General features: G+C 40.6%; 1 protein-coding gene across 2 annotated transcripts; it reads left to right on the top strand.

Moving 5' to 3' along the window:
* Positions 1-156: 156 nt before the first annotated feature.
* On the top strand, positions 157-18,915 carry capn3a (calpain 3a, (p94)). Of its 2 annotated transcripts, none has more exons than XM_082517094.1 (20): positions 157-226; positions 5,346-5,415; positions 6,136-6,254; positions 9,016-9,149; positions 9,511-9,679; positions 9,982-10,065; positions 10,243-10,337; positions 11,023-11,100; positions 11,184-11,344; positions 11,737-11,918; positions 12,262-12,470; positions 14,087-14,123; positions 14,389-14,466; positions 14,632-14,689; positions 15,052-15,116; positions 15,433-15,501; positions 15,614-15,689; positions 16,226-16,342; positions 17,747-17,805; positions 17,911-18,915. In XM_082517094.1, the coding sequence occupies exons 1-20, from the start codon at positions 218-220 to the stop codon at positions 17,935-17,937; spliced, it is 1,896 nt and encodes a 631-aa protein (XP_082373220.1). In that variant the 5' UTR covers positions 157-217; the 3' UTR covers positions 17,938-18,915. The 2 variants fall into 2 exon arrangements, with proteins under 2 accessions (XP_082373220.1, XP_082373221.1); XM_082517095.1 differs by lacking the exon at positions 157-226 and adding an exon at positions 4,065-4,756.
* The last annotated feature ends 94 nt before the right edge of the window (positions 18,916-19,009 follow it).

The following is a 19,009-nucleotide window of genomic DNA, read 5'->3' as shown; positions in this document are numbered from 1 at the left end:
TCCAGTTTTATGCCACGTGTGAAAAAGAGAGGCTGTTTGTCATGTTAAAATAACATTAAATATTTTTAAGAAGAATAACTCGTGACAATATGATTTACTGTTTTTGGTGCTGCTTGTCTCAGTCCTGCCAGTGAAGAAGGAACGTTTGACTGTAATACAGTCATACAGTCGGTCACCATCCTGGGGGTCAAGAGCAAACCGTCCGCAGTGATTGTGCATGCATCAGGTAAGGAGATCTGGCATTGATGTAAGGTTTATGGATAACTGACATTCACAATAAAAGAAACACCCACTTATACCAGCATGACTCCAGAGAACAAGCCTCCTAAACAACCACTGTCAAATAACACATGCAGTTACTGTGTGTCATGTTATTCTGGTTGGCTTTTGAGATATATCTGTGTAGGAATGTGTGTTTTTAACATCAGTAAATAATTTAAGAATGTATTTTATTGTCCTTGAATGCAATTGGATTTTATTGCCACTGAAGTAAGTTGTGGCCTGTAAACAGTAAAACGATATTTAGTACCCGACCTTTCCTACTGCCTTCCTGTTGTCTGTTTAGTTTCGTATATTCCTCTGCATGTATGTTCTGCAGGTTTATTCCCTGTGGTACACACACACATTATTTTAGTAAATGAAACCAGGTTATTCTAGAAAAACAACCAAAGAAGCAAAAACAAAGCAAATGCACTTTTAAGTTATTAAAGTATTTTAGTTGATAAAACAACATTTGCTCATTTTATATTTGATGTTTCAAAAAGTTGAGATGCAGGACAACAAAAGACAAAAACGTTGTTTCATGCAAGTATAAAAACACTCATTAACTAATTAGATTAACTGATGAAAGGTCAGCAATATACTCTACATGTCTCTCCCTCTCCCTGGTGGGAAGAAAAAAGTATCCCCCCTGCATCTTGAAATCAGTCACAAACAATAAAATTGGAAATTCACTTTCAGCAATCCTGGTTCCACAACAGCAAATGTGACATAGACAAGTCAACATGCACCAGCGTTTCCTTATGAAAACAATTAAATAATAAATAACAGAATTGAGATTTAAACCTTCTTATATCAACTTTTTGATGTCTGTGACATCCTGTAGTTTAATATCCTCCCTGTAAATTTGTCTCTAAATAAATCTTATGTGGACGGGTTGTTGGCTTTAGAGCTGATTGTGCAATTGTTGAAAAACATCAGTCATAACCTGACTGTAACTCACTGAATAATTCACAAGTTAGAACTTGCGGCCCATGATGCTGTAAAACACGTGACAGTGGGGGTCATTTTCACAAAATTAATAACTTTTAAACTCCAAAAATCTGCTGCTAATATCAGGATCAGATCTATGGGACAGGGTCACTTCCTTCCCTGAGATTTGCAGAGGTGCGTAAAAGAGAGCGAGGTGATGCTGTCTGTCAGTAAAACAAACTATAACAGGAATCTAACAATCTGGAGCAAAATATGTATCTATTTTTTAAAACTAGCAGCATTTTGAGCTGTTGCATTTTGACATAATTTCATATTAAACATGGAGGTTAAATAGCACAGTGGAGTTAATTTTGGCATGTTAAACTGGTTGTAATGTTACGTTTGTCTTCTGTTTTCCCCCCACAAATCTCATCCTGTGATTGGGTAAAAACAGTACATAAAAAGGTACCAGATTGCACAAACACTTAGAAATCGTATGTTTTTAAAGGTAAAATTGCAAATAGGTGAGAAAGGGTGAAATCAATAATAGCAATAAAATACTCAGATAATCTATTGGTCAAGTCCAAAGACAAATAACCCAGTTGCTATTGCTATTGCTAGTGGTTTCACCAATTTTCTTTCACTACATCCAGAAATAGTAGCTACATTTCTTCCATGTAAAGAAAAAAAGACATTAAATATTTAGTAATGTTGCTTCAATTTCTGTCTCCAAGCTCATTTAAATTGGATTGTGGCAAATGGGAAAACTGTCCTGTCTAATGAGTTGTATCCTCGGCATGACAGAGGAGTATACCCTCTCAGCCTGGCTGGGGGGCTCCTTTGCCTCCCTCCTGCTGTGTGCCCAGCCTGCAGGCTGTGGTCTGTGACCGGCTCCCGGTGCAGACGGCTCCCTGTTATAGTGTTTCCTCACTTGGCTCATGCGAACCCAGCCCAATTTTTACTCTTTAAGTGTGCGCGTGTGTGTGTGAGTGGGGGGGGGGGGGGGGATATGTGTGTAATCATTTATGTTAATGAGAGTGTGGGGAGTGAGTTGGAGGGTGGGGTGGGCTGCTTTTAACTATGTAAAGCACTTTGTGCTACATTTTTGTATGAAAAGTGCTTTATAAATAAAGAGTGATTGATTGATTGATTGATGTGTTGTGTTATCAAATGCACATTTCAGACGACAGCATCTGTGATGGTTACAGGGGTATAAGGGTTAGAGGAACAACATTGACTGAATAATTTAACAAAAGGCAAACTTTAAAGCTGATCAGACTTCACCAAAAAGTACAAACAAACCCGGGCAGCACACGGGGAATATAAATGAGTTTACATAGGATTGCACAGGAACCTTGTTGAATCCATGCCATAAAGATGGTTTGAGTGTATGCTTTAATTACTCCAAAGGAGAAAAGAAAGCTGTAATAGAAACATTTGGAATCTGAGGAATTTGTTCCCTAATCTGTGTATCGATTTAAAAAAAACTCTAAAAAGGTAAAGCATCACCGTTTTCCTTTTATCACCAGGTGCTAAGGACATTTCAGCTGCATTTCAGTACATGGAAACCTGCTGCAAGCTGACTGTGAACAGTGTAAACCTCAGAGTGGCGATGGATTGGGAAATACAGATATGATGATTGTGGACATGTCAGTGATTGAGTTTCTTCATCTGGATTTCTTCATCCTATCAAGAAAAGATCCAGTTAAATTACCCACTTCAATAACGGTCAACTACAGAACTTATCTGAATACATTTGATTGAAAAATAAATTGATAATTGTTTGATGGTGTGGACACTGATGGCATTCAGATCTTATGCTCATTTCTGTGCTCTAAACAAAATCTTCACAAAATTTTAATCACTTTATAAAATAATATCCATAAATCTTTGGACACTGAGATAAATCCAGTTTTTTTCTGTGTACCATAACCTATTGAAATTGTGGTCATGTGATAAATATGGACTCAAAGTGTATGCTCTACTGAAATTTGTGCAGTCATTTACATAGATTGCATTAACTACTAAAGAATCACAGCCATTTGTATAAACAGTCTCCTGTTTTCGGTGGTTCAAATGCAATTAGAAATAAAAATAATTATAAATTAAAAAATTAAATACTTGGAAATATTGGAGATATCCACTGAATAGATGCTTTTCTAAGAAGAAGAATATAGTAATTCTTGTTACAATGTGTAGTTTATACACCATTTCTTTAGAGGTTAAATCTTATCAACTACAGCCTAAGTGCCTTATCTCCTTAATTTAGCTGAACCACAATAGAAGAATCAGTGGCGATCATGGATATATATAAACATCAGTGTTTAGTCCCGAATCCTCTTAGCCCCCAAATCCAAAAGATTTGCCAGCAACATAAAAGTAACGGGGAAAAACATTTCCCGAACAGTCAGGATGTCAGAAGAACCCTGACGTTAGGTGACTATCTAAAAATATTTCATTCATTTCATTCATGCTACTGTCCTATGATTACATGTTGGCACATGGTTTTCTTTGAGTACTGTACTTTATCTTGACACTGCCTTGTCCCTGTAGCTTTGCTGACTGAATCCTGGTCTGAGAGGACAAATATTTAAAAAAAAATGCAATCTTTTATTCTTATTGAATGTTTTTAAACAATTATGAATTACAAGTTATTTTTAATTCTAAAGCTTGACTGAATAAATAGTGATGTGCAGCTTCGGATGTTGATGTTTCTAACTCTTTTATTGTTGCTGGATCTCCACCAAATTACTATGATAATTTGTTGCATGTGGTGCTCTGTTTATTATTTATTCTGTTTAACGAAACGGATGGCTGTCCATAGCGTTAGCCTGCTCCAGTTATGCTGAGACTGCTCAATGCTGATCTCCATTGAGAATAGGTTTAAATGGATTGAATGCCTTCTGCTGAGGCAGGGCATCTACGGACCACTCTTTACATGCCCTCTGTCGCGGCCCGCTGGCCTTTGTGTCACCCAACAATGATGGCATCGGAGCGCCGCTGCTGGGGAAAAATCATTGTTCACTTTGGCCAATGGGGACGCATCAAATGGACGTTTACGTGATATGCGAGTTTCTGTGCATATGTGTGTGTGTGAATGGTAATGCAAAGGTGAATGCATGTGAAGTGAACATCTCTTTCACACCAAGCGTTTGCATCTACTCTGTGACGAAGAAAGGGGGGGACGTCACACCAAGAGAGAGCCAATCACATATTAGCTGTTTGGATTTATGCCAGGCCTTTTGGCTTGTAAGACTTTAGTACAAGTGGCAAAAGCCAGTTTTTTTTTTTCCAAAAAAACGCCTGAGACAAGATGCCTTATACGCCATCTGGCTTTTTTTGCGACCGGTTGATCCGGGAACGAGAGAGGAGAGACGGGGAAGGATCTCTGAACAAGCCCTTGCGCTTCAACGGCCAGGACTATAACACCCTCAGACAGGAGTTCCTTCAGAGGAAGACCCTGTTTGAGGATGAGACTTTTCCGGCCACTGTGGAGTCTTTGGGCTTCAAGGAGCTTGGACACAAGTCCAACAAGGTCAAGAACATCGTCTGGAAGAGACCCAAGGTAGGAGGGGGGACTCTGTTGGCACATGGAGAGGCACTTTGAAGTGGGGATGGACACATGGGAGGTGGGATGTTATTTTTGGTACACAGCAAATGAAAGCATCAAAGAGAAACTGTATTTTTCCGGCCTGAAAAAGGAATTATTTTATGGTGAGAAGTGTTTGCTGCTGTGGAAATTTACCTAGAGATGCAGATGGGATGAAATACTCCACACCAGTTCAGTTTCTTCAAAGCTGAGCTCAGTTTTCTTGATATAGCATCAAATCACAACAACAGTCGCCTCAAGGCTCTTTATAATGTAAGTTAAAGACTCAACAATAATAGAGAGACCCCAACAATCACAAGCACTTGGCGACAGTGGGAAGGAAAAACTCCCTTTTTGCAGGAAAAATAGAATGAATTGACTGCATTCCCAAACAAACTAGGAGGGATTAAGTCTGTTTCATGTTTTTTACTCTAATTTCTCTAATAAGATTGGTACATGTGAAGAATACTACACCCTTATGACTCAGAGACATACATAACTGCTATAAGGCTAGTTCTTGTTCCATGTTTAACTGAAGTAAATTATTTGTGTTTATTTTCTGCAGGAAATCTGTGAAAATCCTCAGTTCATCGTTGGAGGAGCCAGTAGGACAGATATCTGCCAGGGAGATCTAGGTAAATTATGCTTCCTCTGGAATTTTAGGCCCACAATTAGATCACAACATCAGGCAATACCAGGTGATTTCTATTATGTGAAAATAGCATTTTAATAACATTCAAAAGGGGAAAAGGGGAGGGACTTGATTTCAATTTCTTTTTAGCAAACTTCACTCGACAGCGTCTGACTTTTGACAGGATTGGGGCAAGAGCAGATCCAACACAGTCTGCAGTGACAGTCTTTATTAACAGGGTGGCAAAATATCCCAGCGATCCCCTCAGCACGGCCTGTCAGCCTGCAGTGGCCTCCCCATATTGTGCTTACGCTTTTGGAAGGGAATCCAGGAAGCAGCATTTCTCATTGTTGTTTTGTTCAGACAGCAAATAAAGGGGTCCAAATGGGACAAAAGTCCTGGTAGACACTGTTAACCATTGAAAAACTTACATTGTTCACAGCCCTTTGCAGCTAACACCCTGCTACACACCTGGTAAAAAAAAACAAAAACACGAGATCAGCACTCGGCAGCGATCTTTCACTCCTGGAATACAAGAAATGTTCAGGAGAGAATTTCCTGTCTGTGTTTCATCTGATTTCCAAAATTTCACTTCATATTCTTTATGTAGGCTGAGGGTTTTTTTCTCACAATTTTCACTGCACTGGAGAAGATTTTAAAATCAAATTTAGGAGTGGAATAACTGCTTCCAAAGACATAATTACAAGTAATTTTTTGTGTCCAGGTGACTGCTGGTTGCTGGCTGCTATTGCTTGTCTCACCCTGAATGAGAAGCTTCTGTACCGTGTGGTGCCCCTGGACCAAAGCTTTTCAGAAGGTTATGGTGGAATCTTCCACTTCCAGGTCAGAGCCACCCGCCTGCAACCCTGAAATTATTCACACAATATACTTGGTTGAAATTTTTATTAATAATAACAATAACTATATTTGTGTAGCTCTTTTTAAAACACCCAAAGTGCTTTACAGTTTGTATAAAACCTCACATTAATGAAAAGTGTGCAGGCCCTAGCATGACTGATGCACAACATTCATTCATTCCTGCATCCATTCATGCATTAGATGTGAACCACAGCCAAAAATAATGAGCAAAATATCTGAGAGCCGATCAAGAGAATTAATAATATATTAATTAAGAACAATATTTATCCAAACTAAACTGAAATACTTGATTCTATTCTCTACAGTACATAATGTTATTAAGAGAAATCCTTGCATCCACGTGAAAATCACTGCAAAATCAGCACCAGTGATCACAGTTTATCTTCTGTGGATGCAGTTATGAAGTCAAACAAAGTCCACCAAGGTGATGCAAGACTCTAATGTGTTGACATCAACTTAAAAAAAATTTGCATATATTTTTAAAAACTTCAGATTTCCCATTCTTTTTTATTCATGTTCTCCACAGTGCCCCAGTTTATTTTGGCTTTTGTCAATACATCTTTGTAAAATCAAGATTAATGAAGCAAATAATGAGGCATTATTATTCGTTTAGGCATTTTCAAGCTTTCATTCTAGTGTCTCACATACAGTGGCTTGCAAAAGTATTCGGCCCCCTTGAACCTTCCAATGTTTTGTCACATTACAGCCACAAACATGAATCAATTTTATTGGAATTCCACATGAAAGACCAACACAAAGTGGTGTACACGTGAGAAGTGGAACGAAAGTCATACATGATTCCAAACATTTTTTACAAATAAATAACTGCAAAGTGGGGTGTGCGTAATTATTCAGTCCCCTGAGTCAATACTTTGTAGAACCACTTTTTGCTGCAATTCCAGCTGCCAGTCTTTTAGGGTCTGTCTCTACCAGCTTTGCACATCTACAGACTGAACTCTTTGCCCATTCTTCTTTGCAAAGCAGCTCCAGCTCGGTCAGATTAGATGGACAGCGTTTGTGAACAGCAGTTTTCAGATCTTGCCACAGATTCTCGATTGGATTTAGATCTGGACTTTGACTGGGCCATTCTAACACATGGATATGTTTGTTTTAAACCGTTCCATTGTTGCCCTGGCTTTATGTTTGGGGTCGTTGTCCTGCTGGAAGGTGAACCTCCGCCCCAGTCTCAAGTCTTTTGCAGACTCCAAGAGGTTTTCTTCCAAGATTGTCCTGTATTTGGCTCCATCCATCTTCCCATCAACTCTGACCAGCTTCCCTGTCCCTGCTGAAGAGAACCACCCCAGAGCATGATGCTGCCACCACCATATTTGACAGTGGGGATGTTGTGTTCAGAGTGATGTGCAGTGTTAGTTTTCTGCCACACATAGCGTTTTGCATTTTGGCCTAAAAGTTCCATTTTGGTCTCATCTGACCAGAGCACCTTCTTCCACATGTTTGCTGTGTCCCCCACATGGCTTGTGGCAAACTGCAAACGGGACTTCTTATGGTTTTCTGCTAACAATGGCTTTCTTCTTGCCACTCTTCCATAAAGGCCAACTTTGTGCAGTGCACAACTAATAGTTGTCCTATGGACAGATTCCCCCACCTGAGCTGTAGATCTCTGCAGCTCATCCAGAGTCACCATGGGCCTCTTGGCTGCATTTCTGATCAGCGCTCTCCTTGTTCGGCCTGTGAGTTTAGGTGGACGGCCTTGTCTTGGTAGGTTTACAGTTGTGCCGTACTCCTTCCATTTCTGAATGATCGCTTGAACAGTGCTCCGTGGGATGTTCAAGGCTTGGGAAATCTTTTTGTAGCCAAAGCCTGTTTTAAATGTCTCAATAACTTTATCCCTGACCTGTCTGCTGTGTTCTTTGGACTTCATGGTGTTGTTGCTCTCAATATTCTCTTAGACAACCTCTGAGGCCGTCACAGAGCAGCTGTATTTGTACTGACATTAGAATACACACAGGTGCACTCTGTTTAGTCATTAGCACTCATCAGCCAATGTCTATGGGCAACTGACTGCACTCAGCCCAAAGGGGGCTGAATAATTACGCACACCCCACTTTGCAGTTATTTATTTGTAAAAAATGTTTGGAATCATGTATGATTTTCGTTCCACTTCTCACGTGTGCACCACTTTGTGTTGGTCTTTCACGTGATTGATTCATGTTTGTGGCTGTAATGTGACAAAATGTGGGAAAGTTCAAGTGGGCTGAATACTTTTGCAAGCCACTGTATGAGAGTTTGATCTTAGTCATACATGATTGGAGATTTTGAAATTTTAAGACTTCACTGCTGCTGACTATACGATGTTATCAATGTTATACAATGTTACATGTTTTCCATTAATTTGTGACATATTTTAGATTTAAAGATGAGTTGATTAAAAAAGAAAATAATCACACAACTTAAAAAGTTCCTGGCAACACTTTAAATATATCATTGTCCTGCCGTTTATTTTAACACGTGATTCTGTGGATTGTTTCTCCTTCGTCATGTCCTTCTGCTCTGGTCAGAGGGCCCGGTGGCGCCAGTGTCCGGCAGCCTCGCCTCTGTCAGTGCGCCCCAGGGCGGCTGTGGCTACAATGTAGCTTGCCATCACCAGTGTGTGAATGTGTGTGTGAATGGGTGGATGACTGGATATGTAAAGCGCTTTGGGGTCCTTAGGGACTAGTAAAGCGCTATATAAATACAGGCCATTTACCATTTTATTTACCATCAGTTCTGGCGTTATGGTGACTGGGTGGATGTCATCATCGATGACCGCATCCCAACTTTCAACAACCAGCTGGTCTTCACTAAGTCCGCTGAGAGGAATGAGTTCTGGAGCGCCCTGCTGGAGAAGGCTTATGCCAAGTGAGTGTCTTTATGCTCGAGTGGGGGAAAGCAGAGCAAAATGGTGCATTTTGGTAGTTTTATTCAACTGTTTAATCAGAATTATCACAATCCCAGAGAAAATTAGATGGTCACAGTTGCTCCAAGACCGTAAGAACAGTAACTAACTGAACTAAATTGAATTTTTACTAATATTAAGTATTACAAAGTTACAAAATATAACAAATAGCTCTAAACATTATGATTCATGCATGGTTGTGGGAATTGCTCACGTTATTAGACATCCTTATACAAAATTAACTTCCTAAAGTCAATTTAAAGGCTTTATTGTTGCGCTGATAAGTTAATGCCTAAATGGACAAAAACTCTCTCTATGATCCAGGCTTCATGGTTCTTATGAGGCTCTGAAGGGTGGAAACACCACCGAGGCCATGGAGGACTTCACTGGTGGAGTCACTGAGTTCTACGAGATGAAGGAGGCTCCCAAAGAACTCTACAAGATCATGAAGAAAGCTCTGGAGAGAGGGTCGCTCATGGGCTGCTCCATCGATGTGAGACACTGTTGTCTCTCCACACCTCTTCTCTAGTATTAGTGTTGATGTTTTATTCTTGATAAATTTACACTAAAGCAGTCGAACCACCTCGCTGTGCTCAGATTTGATGAAGATGAAGTTGATTAAAGCCTACAGTATGTTAACTTCAGCCACCAGGTGTCTTGAAAATCAAAGCAAGCTTTTCAGCTGCTATTAGGCTCCTCATTCAGAATTGTCATTATGCACAGTCGTGCTGGTGTTTGCATATTTATTTCATTTTATCCCCATCAAACTTCCATTACCTGTTTTTTAATCTGCAGTCCCTGGTTCCTGCCCGCTTTGAGACACGTACGGTGACGGGACTTGTGAAGGGACATGCCTACTCTGTGACAGCAGTGGAAGAGGTAAAGTAGTGTGTTTTGTCCAGTGAGATTACACCAGCCGCTCAGCAAAAAATTGAAATGGAGTGTACGGCTGTACACTTTGAAGCCTTGAATGCTGCATTAATACGAACAGAACAGGAAGGTGATGGATTAATGTGAGTTCATATTAAACCCGAGAGTCTCTCTGAAATACCACAGTGCCGACCGTCTCAGCACAAGGAGTCTAAAGTTCGTCTGGTGCGTCTCAGGAACCCGTGGGGTCAGGTTGAATGGAATGGTCCCTGGAGTGACAAGTAAGGAATTTTTAACTTTTACAATTTTTAACCCTACTTTAGCAAAAAAACTCAGTATTTTAGTTAAATCCCTCTTTAGACTGTTTCTGTCAGGTTTCAGTTAACGGACTCAGGCGCAGACCGGGACTCCTTACAGGATTTACAGATTTATTTCACACAACGACACCAGGTGATGCTATTTACAAAGTGCTGGAGGGAGGGGAGGGGGGTCCAGGGTTCCGGGGTATGTGAGGGAAAAGACGGGGATCTGACGTCCTCCAAAGGCTCTCTCTCTTCACTCCCTACACTGGGGAAACACCAACCACACACTCGTCCACGGGATGACAGGCAGGCAGGGAAAGGTCCGGGATAGATCTGTACACAGAGATAATAGTTAGAGGCGAACAGACGGAACGAACTCACAGATCCTTATTTGCAATCTACTGAGCGACTGACGCTGATAACTCAACGATCCAGCGACGAGTGACACAGTGCTGCTGTCTTAAATCGGCCTTGTGATTATCCCGATCGGCAGCAGGTGCGTGGGCCAGGGGCGGGAGCCCGTAATGAGCATCGCCCCGGCAGGAGAGAGAGCAAGAGAGAGAGAGAGAGAGAAAGAGAGAAAACATGTTGCCTAATACAGAATCAGCTGGTGAGGCACAGGGACCATGACAGTTTCACTATATCTAATATATTTCCTCAACAGCTCCAAGGAGTGGGCCACACTTTCTAAGGCTGAAAAGGAGAAGCTTCAACATCAAAGTGCAGAAGATGGAGAATTCTGGTAAGTGAGATCTACAGTTTTTACTATTTTGCTACATTTGTCTGAATCCATAATCTTTCCTGGTCTCTTGAATTCCTGTACAGGATGTCATTTGAGGACTTTAAGAAGAACTACACCAAGATTGAGATCTGTAATCTCACCCCTGATGCGTTGGAGGATGATAAGATCCACAAGTGGACGGTTTCTGTGAATGAGGGGCGTTGGGTGAGAGGCTGCTCCGCTGGAGGATGCAGGAACTATCCTGGTAATCTACTGTAGAGATGTTTATTAATCCTTTCTCACCAGAGAAGAACAGAGTGGTCTTTCACTCATACACCAAACATGTGAAAAAGCTTTACATTGGCTGAAGAATAATGCACCTTCCACCCATTAATTTTCTACTACTTATCAGCAGTCTAAGCAGAGAACCCCAGAATTCATCACCCACCCATCATTCCCAGATCATTCCCGAGACATATAATCTCTCAAGGGAATCCTGGGGCTTCCCCAGTGCATAATTTGGATCCGCAATTTCCAGTTTAGGCATTTTTCATTCCAAAAATATAATGCATAAAGAACCTGACTGTCCTCTTTTTAAATGGTGAATATGATATGATAGATAGGAGAGTAAGAGAACAGTAACCAACTCTCTTGCAGACACTTTCTGGACCAATCCTCAGTACCGCCTTCGCCTGCTGGAGGAGGATGATGACCCTGAGGACAACGAGGTGGCCTGCACCTTTGTGGTGGCGCTGATGCAGAAGAACAGACGGAAAGAGCGCAAGATGGGAGCCAACCTCTTCACCATTGGATTCGCCATTTACGAGGTGTCCACTTCAGTTTTTAATCATTGTCCCAAGACTTTTCCATTTTCCAGCCTCTGTTGCTAATTTACTTTCACAGCTGTCCTTTTTTTACAGACAAAAATACGTCGATTTGATTCTGCCGCAGTTAAAATTAATGTTGTTACTGATGTTGCTATTTTCTCTCGACAGGTTCCAAAGGAGGTAAGGAAGGCGTGAAAGGGATTCTCAGCAGTTTGCGAGTTAATTCCACCCCACGCTTTATATTTTCATAGCCATTCTTCCAGTTTCTTTTTTCATCACCAACTTTAACTCTGAGGAAATTCTTCAGTACTATTTTGCATTTTCTGCTCTTTACATTGTGACTACCCCAAACCAGATGCATGGAAACAAGCAGCACATGCAGAAGGATTTTTTCCTATTCAACTCCTCCAAGGCGCGCTGTAAATCCTACATCAACTTGCGTGAGGTGACCCAACGTTTCCGCCTGAGCCCTGGCGAGTACGTCATAGTACCCTCCACATATGAGCCACATCAGGAGGGAGAGTTCATCCTGCGAGTCTTCTCTGAAAAGAAGAACACCTCAGAGTGAGTGGGAGAGGGTGATCAGGGTGGCCTAGGATGCCATGAGGTGGGAATGGTTATATAAGTAGTTTTCCTTCTAGTATGGTGCAGAATTGTAGTTGGATATGTTCTGATCTTATATTTCTTAGTAGGGCTGGGTATTGGAATACAGCGCATTGGCTGTTTGCTAAGATAGTTATTTATCAACTAATTCCTATTACCGGTGTTAAAGATAAAGTCAAAGCACTCTTAAATAATGAGGGTAGGGTTTGATCTTCATGGCAAAATGAAAAGCTTCAGTTTTCATTTTGCATGGTTAACGTAATGAGGTATATTTTTTTCCAGACGTATCTTTTCCTCAAAATATCCAAATGTTTTCAGTACCTAAATCTAACCTGCGAGTAAATGTGAAAAAAAAAAGGAGGACGTTTATCATTCTGCGTTAAATAATGCCAAAAACACCTTGTGTCTGACAGAACAGCAGTAATTCAGATTCTAAGATTAGAATCTGTTATATAATAAAGGTTAGGGTAAACAAAGAGGTATACAGAAATTATTAAATATATTATATTGCAGTGCCTGTATTTAGATCAATGCATTTTAGTTCTGAGTCCTGTACTATAAAGATAGTCTCAGTTCAGTTCAGTTTTATATATAGTGTCAAATCTTCCTTCCACCGAGCCCAGCAGTCATTACATTTTCCTGCAATCGTTTGACATTTACACATTTGCAAAGTCTTACAAACCCTAAAACAAACTAATAGATAAAATGACAACAATACCCAGCCCAACTGTATGTGCAGTTTAATTAGACTTGGAGTTTATGAGGGATTTCTCTACCCTGTGTGTGCGGGTCTCTGTGTCTGTTAATGAGGGTGGGATTTTCTGCTTGGTGGGTGGGACACAAACCACCAAGAACAAACTATTTTAACAGCGATTTGATTTGTAGAATCAGAAGAAATCGGCCCGAGTTCGAAGCTGTTATGGAATCTTTTTTAGGACAAGCATCTTCAGATTTGGGGATGATCTGGTAAACTTTCTAAATATTTAGTACTGCATACTCAAGCCTCAACAAACATCTGCACCTCCCAACCATCCCACTGCTGCCCAGAGGACCAGACAGCACGCAGAGCCGGCCTGAACTCTGATGGACCCGGACTTGGGTGTGACTCAGGGTGTGCGACGGATGGGCTTTGAATTACCTAACATGGCTTTAGATCACAGTATACTATGACACCATTAACTATGCATGTCACAAATTACCTAAACTAATTAAAAATGGAAAGCTCTGGTGACAATCAAGTTTGCCCAAAATAAGAACAATCGGGAAGAACAAAACTTGACTGGAGGAAGCAGCAGGTGATACAAAACTAACAGCTCCATTTGCTCCATTAAGCGTTTTATGCAATCATTTTCATATTTTAGTGCAATGTGACTTTGGGGACTATAAGCCTATAAACTCCTTTATAATAAATCTGTCAGATGACTTACAGATTCAGCACATCAACATAATTCATGCAAAATTTGATGAGAATAAATTTGATGAATGCAGTAAGAAAAGGAAAAAAAAAGCAGAGGCTTATAGTCCAGATGAGATGATGGTGTCACCGTGGTGACTGCTGTTTATTCGTCTTCACTCAGGGAGATAGAGAACAGGATCGAGGCTGACCATCCAGTGGTAAGTGTCCTCTTAGTTTTCCAGAGTGTGTTGAGCTACTGCAGCACAGGGATTGCCTCAATATTTCTTCCAAGTATATCTAAGTGTCTGGTTACTTTGGCAAGTTACAGAAATAAGCAGCAAAAAGCTTCAGCTGCTTTAGTTTATCTTATTTTGTTCTGCAATTGTGGATATAACCAGTTTGTAATGTAAAGAACAAATAACTTGGAAAGGATCATCTTCAGAGTTTTTCATTCTTATGCTTTGTGGCTCAATGACGCCTCAGCCAGCACCAGCTTCAGCGGGGGAAGAGAGCGAGGAGGACCAGCAGTTCCGGACTATTTTTCAGGAGATAGGCGGCGAGGTCAGTGCAGAAAGACGAGGAGAATGGCTTTAAATTTAAAAACCCCAAAACAGAACATTTTGTGTTTTTCATTAGCAGAAAACATTAGGCGATTGCTGTACTTTGGAAATTAATCTCCTGTCTCTTCTTTATTGGTGTCCCCCTCTGCTCTTCTTGTTTTCACAGGATATGGAAATAACAGCCAACGAACTGAGAAACGTTCTCAACAGAGTGATCACCAAGCGTAAGTCCAGTCTGATAGGCTGAACTTTCCGTCATTATAAAACTTACAGGACACATGCACACATCAGTCCACAGCAGGCAATTCCCTGCTTGATCCATCAGCCACCAATTTTCTCAACCTTTTATCTAATTCAGGGCTGTTTATACACATGCAGGTAACTAAGGGAATTGAACACAGCTGTCATAGTTTGCTGTGTGGCAGGCAGGATGTAGGACCCAAATGCAGGACTCACACACAGGAATTTAACTGAAAGCTGCAGCTTTATTGCTGGGAAACTTCAGCAAAAACTTCAGGAAAGGCCAATAGCAGCATGCTGTCTTTAACTGTCATACTCTAAGTGTTTTCACTCTTTACGTTCCCAGACAAGGACCTGAAGACGGAGGGTTTCAGCCTGGAGAGCTGCAGGAGCATGATTGCTCTGATGGACGTATCCTTTGTATCGAGTGCATCGGGCTGGCTGTGTTGTCTGTAGGAGGCACAACCTGCCGAGACCCAGGCAGGGTCTGTGATGGATGCTCATGGGGCTTAGGCCTCATTTCAGTCACAAAACAGTGACAGTTGCTTTTAACCTCTAACTTTGTGTGGTTTTAAGCAGTCTGTGTGTTTACTTTGGCAAGTTTATGATTTTTTCCCCATTTCATTTGGCTCAATTTACCTAACTGAGAAAAACCTTGTTGCACCACTCAAATGCGACAGTACGACTGACACGGTACACCATTTTAGTCTTAACTATGTCTCCTCAGATGGATGGGACCGGTAGACTCAACCTTCAGGAGTTCAGACACCTGTGGAATAAGATCAAACAGTGGCAGGTGAGAAAAGAGTTTTCAGTTTATTATTATATCAGAAATTCTAGAATCGTTCTGCATTAAGCTTCTGCTCAGCTTATTGTCATACATACCGATCATACCCGATTTCTTTCAGGGAATTTTTAAACACTATAACACCGACCAGTCCGGTATCAACAGTTACGAGATGAGGAATGCTGTCAATGATGCAGGTAATAGCATAAAACACAAATACAGTACTGTGCAAAAGTCTTGAACCACATCTCGTTTCTGACTTGTAATTTTTAAAGCGGTCTTGAGCAAAATAGTTCTTCCGACTTTCTGAGATTTTCTTTGGACATCTGCAGCTTTTTTATTTATTTTTAGTCCAGTCCTTATACCGTACCATTTTCAGAGAAATGATTTGTTTGTTTAGCCACTTAACATTGACCTATGAATCATTCAAGCATAAAAATGCACCCAAGTCAAGGGATGATCTCAGTAGAAGGGGAGCTGTCAAGAAGCTATTTTAAGGAAAGGACACAGGGAGAAAAAGTCATACCAGATACTGACTTTCAAGCTCCTTAGAATTGTACAAACGGCTTTTTCCTTATATCATCTATTTCTGTGTAGCTGCACCTATTTCCCATTTTCCACTCCAAATATAAAGAAATGAGGTATATTATATGACATATGTGAAATTACAGCTTCAACTCATCCTCTAAATGTTGTTGTCGCTGTACAGTCATGTGTCTCATGTCCCGCTCAGGCTTCCGTCTCAACAACCAGCTCTACGACATCATCACCATGCGCTACGCAAACGAGAGCATGAACATCGACTTCGACAGCTTCATCAGCTGTCTGGTCCGGCTCGAAGCCATGTTCAGTAAGTCAGTGAGATGGAGTTCATATTTTTTTCTGACATTTGAGAGGCTGAACAACCTCTACACCAAACAACAACAAAAAAAGCACATTTCCCTTCTTGTGCCTAAGTGTATGCATTTGAAAGTTTCCAAGGATGCCAAATAATTCAGGTTGAATTTTGGGAAAATGTTGATTCATAGGCTGAACCATACAAAAACTTAAAAGTTAAATAATGAGATGTAATTGAAAGATAGTGGGTCTGCTTACGGTACCTCACCTTAAAGGAAAGTTAACAGTCATGGCCAAAAGTTTGCTACTTCAGTTTTTATTCAAACTATTGTTTTTTTACATGTTTCTAAGTTAGAGTGAAGAACAATCATAAGCATTTTATAATGGCAAATAAATCAAATTTATGCAAAGAGTTCCTCTTTACATCTGCAGTTCTCTGGATATCAGCTTATGGACCAAAACCTCATTGATGGCGATCCATTCCTGCTTTATTGGTGCTCCCAAGCTGATCACAACTAGTGGGATTGTGGTCTTTAACCTGCTTTTTAAGGGTGGATTTTTAGGGCTTTTTTGGGATAGTTCTTAAAAAGCCCACAAATTGTGATCACGTTGGAGTGCAGAAAGGCAGGAATGGATCACCATCAATCATTATGTCCCAGAAGATGATATCCAGTAACCCACAGAAAACTGCAGAAGTAATGAAGAAGTACCTCAACACTGTAAATACTGACTCCATCCATCCATTTTCTTCCACTTACTCAAATCAGGGTTTGGGGCTGGAGGCTATCCTAGCTGTCATCGGGCAAGTGGTGGAGTAAACTGAATAGGTTGCCAGTCTGTTGCAGGGTAATACACATAGAGACAGACAGCCATTCATGCTCACATTCACACCTACGAGCAATTTAGAATCACCATTTAACCCAACTCCATGCATGTTCTGGGGCTGTAGGAGGAAGCTCCACACAGAAAGGCCTCAGACTGGATTTGAAACCAGAACCTTTTTGCCCTAAATAAAAGCTTTTTGCATAAATTTGCTTCATTTGCCATTAAAACTCTTACTAAATACGTAAGAATGTAAAAAAAATCATCTAAAAACTGAAGCGAGGTACTGACATGAGTGTACTCTATGCTCTCTAGAATGCATAGGAGGCTATAGGAAGAGTCCCTGCAGTATAGTCAGTTTAATCAGATTAGACTTTGGTGTTTCTATGTACTTTATCATTTGTATCCAAACTTTTCTTCTGACATGACTGACAGGCCCACTGGATTAGTAAAAATGGCATTTGTTCCTCCAAACATTGTTTTTGTCATTTCTTTGTGTTTAAAACCAAGTGTAGTTTCATTTCTTTTGGCCCTTATATGAGATGAACCACACTCGTGTTGAACTGCAGCTGCATTGTGATGTTTCTCTTCTCAGGGGCGTTCCAGGCCTTTGATAAGGATGGAGATGGTACCATCAGACTCAGTGTCCTGGAGGTACGAATCTTTGATTATAAAACACAGATGTAGATATATTTATTTAAAAGGTCAGCACTGGTAGCTCTGTAATCCAATGAACCTCTTCCTTGTGTCCATCTTTAGTGGCTCCAGCTGACCATGTACGCCTAGAAAGCCCAACCATCTCCCAGGTGAGCTCCACTCCATGCGAGGACCAGACCTGCCAGCCTTTACCTCAAAACTCAGTGTGCCTGACTACCGTTAGCCTTCATGCACCTCACCTCCAGCTCTGCTCCTTCTACTCCAAAATGTCCTTTCATTTGATCTTTCCATTTTTCTCAGCAGGTCTCAGGCCTTTTGCATTTCCTTCTCTGCCTTTGTCCTCCCACCTCTTTCTCTCATCAAAATATCAGTCTCAGTCATGAGCTCTGTTCTGATTTTTTTTTTTTTTTTAAATACATACTTACCATTAACATTTGTACCATCTCAGGCAGCAAACACATACGACCTCTTTTATTCTGTCATAATACCTCACAGAGCCTCACCCAGCAAACCCACCTCTGTACCATTCATATCCCCAGCTAACATCTCCTCCTTCAGCCTCCCTGTGTTTTCTTCTCCTTTTATCAAACTGAGCAGCAAGGCCTTTCTTCCTGTATTCATTCCAGTGAACTGGGCTCTCTGGTGGACAGTGAATAAAAACTGTGATTTACTCTCGAACCTGTTATTAACTAAGAATCTGTACAAGTAGGGCCTAACAAGGATTGAAAATATCACTGTTTCCTCATTAAGTTTTTGTTTTATTTGCTGATTTTTTTTGTAAGCAATGAATCCACCTGATCGATCGGCCTGGACTCAATCACATATAATCCCACCCATCAGTAAAAAACATATTGTATATATTGTTTTCTGGTGAAAAACTCAGGCTTCTTGTGTTTATCTCAGCTGAAAAACTGTCCAGTTCTCCAGTGCTATTTGTGGATGGATGAAAAACAAGAAGAAAACTGAGAAGCAATGGGTTTTTTCTTTCTTCCAAATTGGATTTTAAAGACTAAGGCTAATGGGTTGAACTGCAGCTTTGTTTTTTTTTGTGATTTTCCTCTTAAGGCTTTGGTCTAATGAGTGTACTGCATTTTTAACCACTTTAACCAAAAGAATAAATGTGTAGTTACTGATTTGACTGCGTTACCAGTAATTAAGTTGTGAAACTGTGACAAATATGCAAATTTCAGTAAACACTGAG

This window comes from Aulonocara stuartgranti (genome assembly GCF_965226115.1).
Source record: "Aulonocara stuartgranti genome assembly, chromosome: 19".
NCBI lineage: Eukaryota > Metazoa > Chordata > Actinopteri > Cichliformes > Cichlidae > Aulonocara > Aulonocara stuartgranti.
This window is presented reverse-complemented; position numbering and strand designations above follow the sequence as displayed.

Excerpts from the sequence above, each read along its gene's own strand:
- capn3a (XM_082517095.1), top strand. The coding sequence starts at position 4,505 with ATGCCTTATACGCCATCTGGCTTTTTTTGCGACCGGTTGATCCGGGAA. Across the intron at positions 11,919-12,261 it reads TTTACGAGGTGTCCACTTCA|ATGCATGGAAACAAGCAGCA; the intron begins GTTTTTAATCAT and ends ACCCCAAACCAG. Across the intron at positions 14,690-15,051 it reads CAACAGAGTGATCACCAAGC|ACAAGGACCTGAAGACGGAG; the intron begins GTAAGTCCAGTC and ends TTACGTTCCCAG.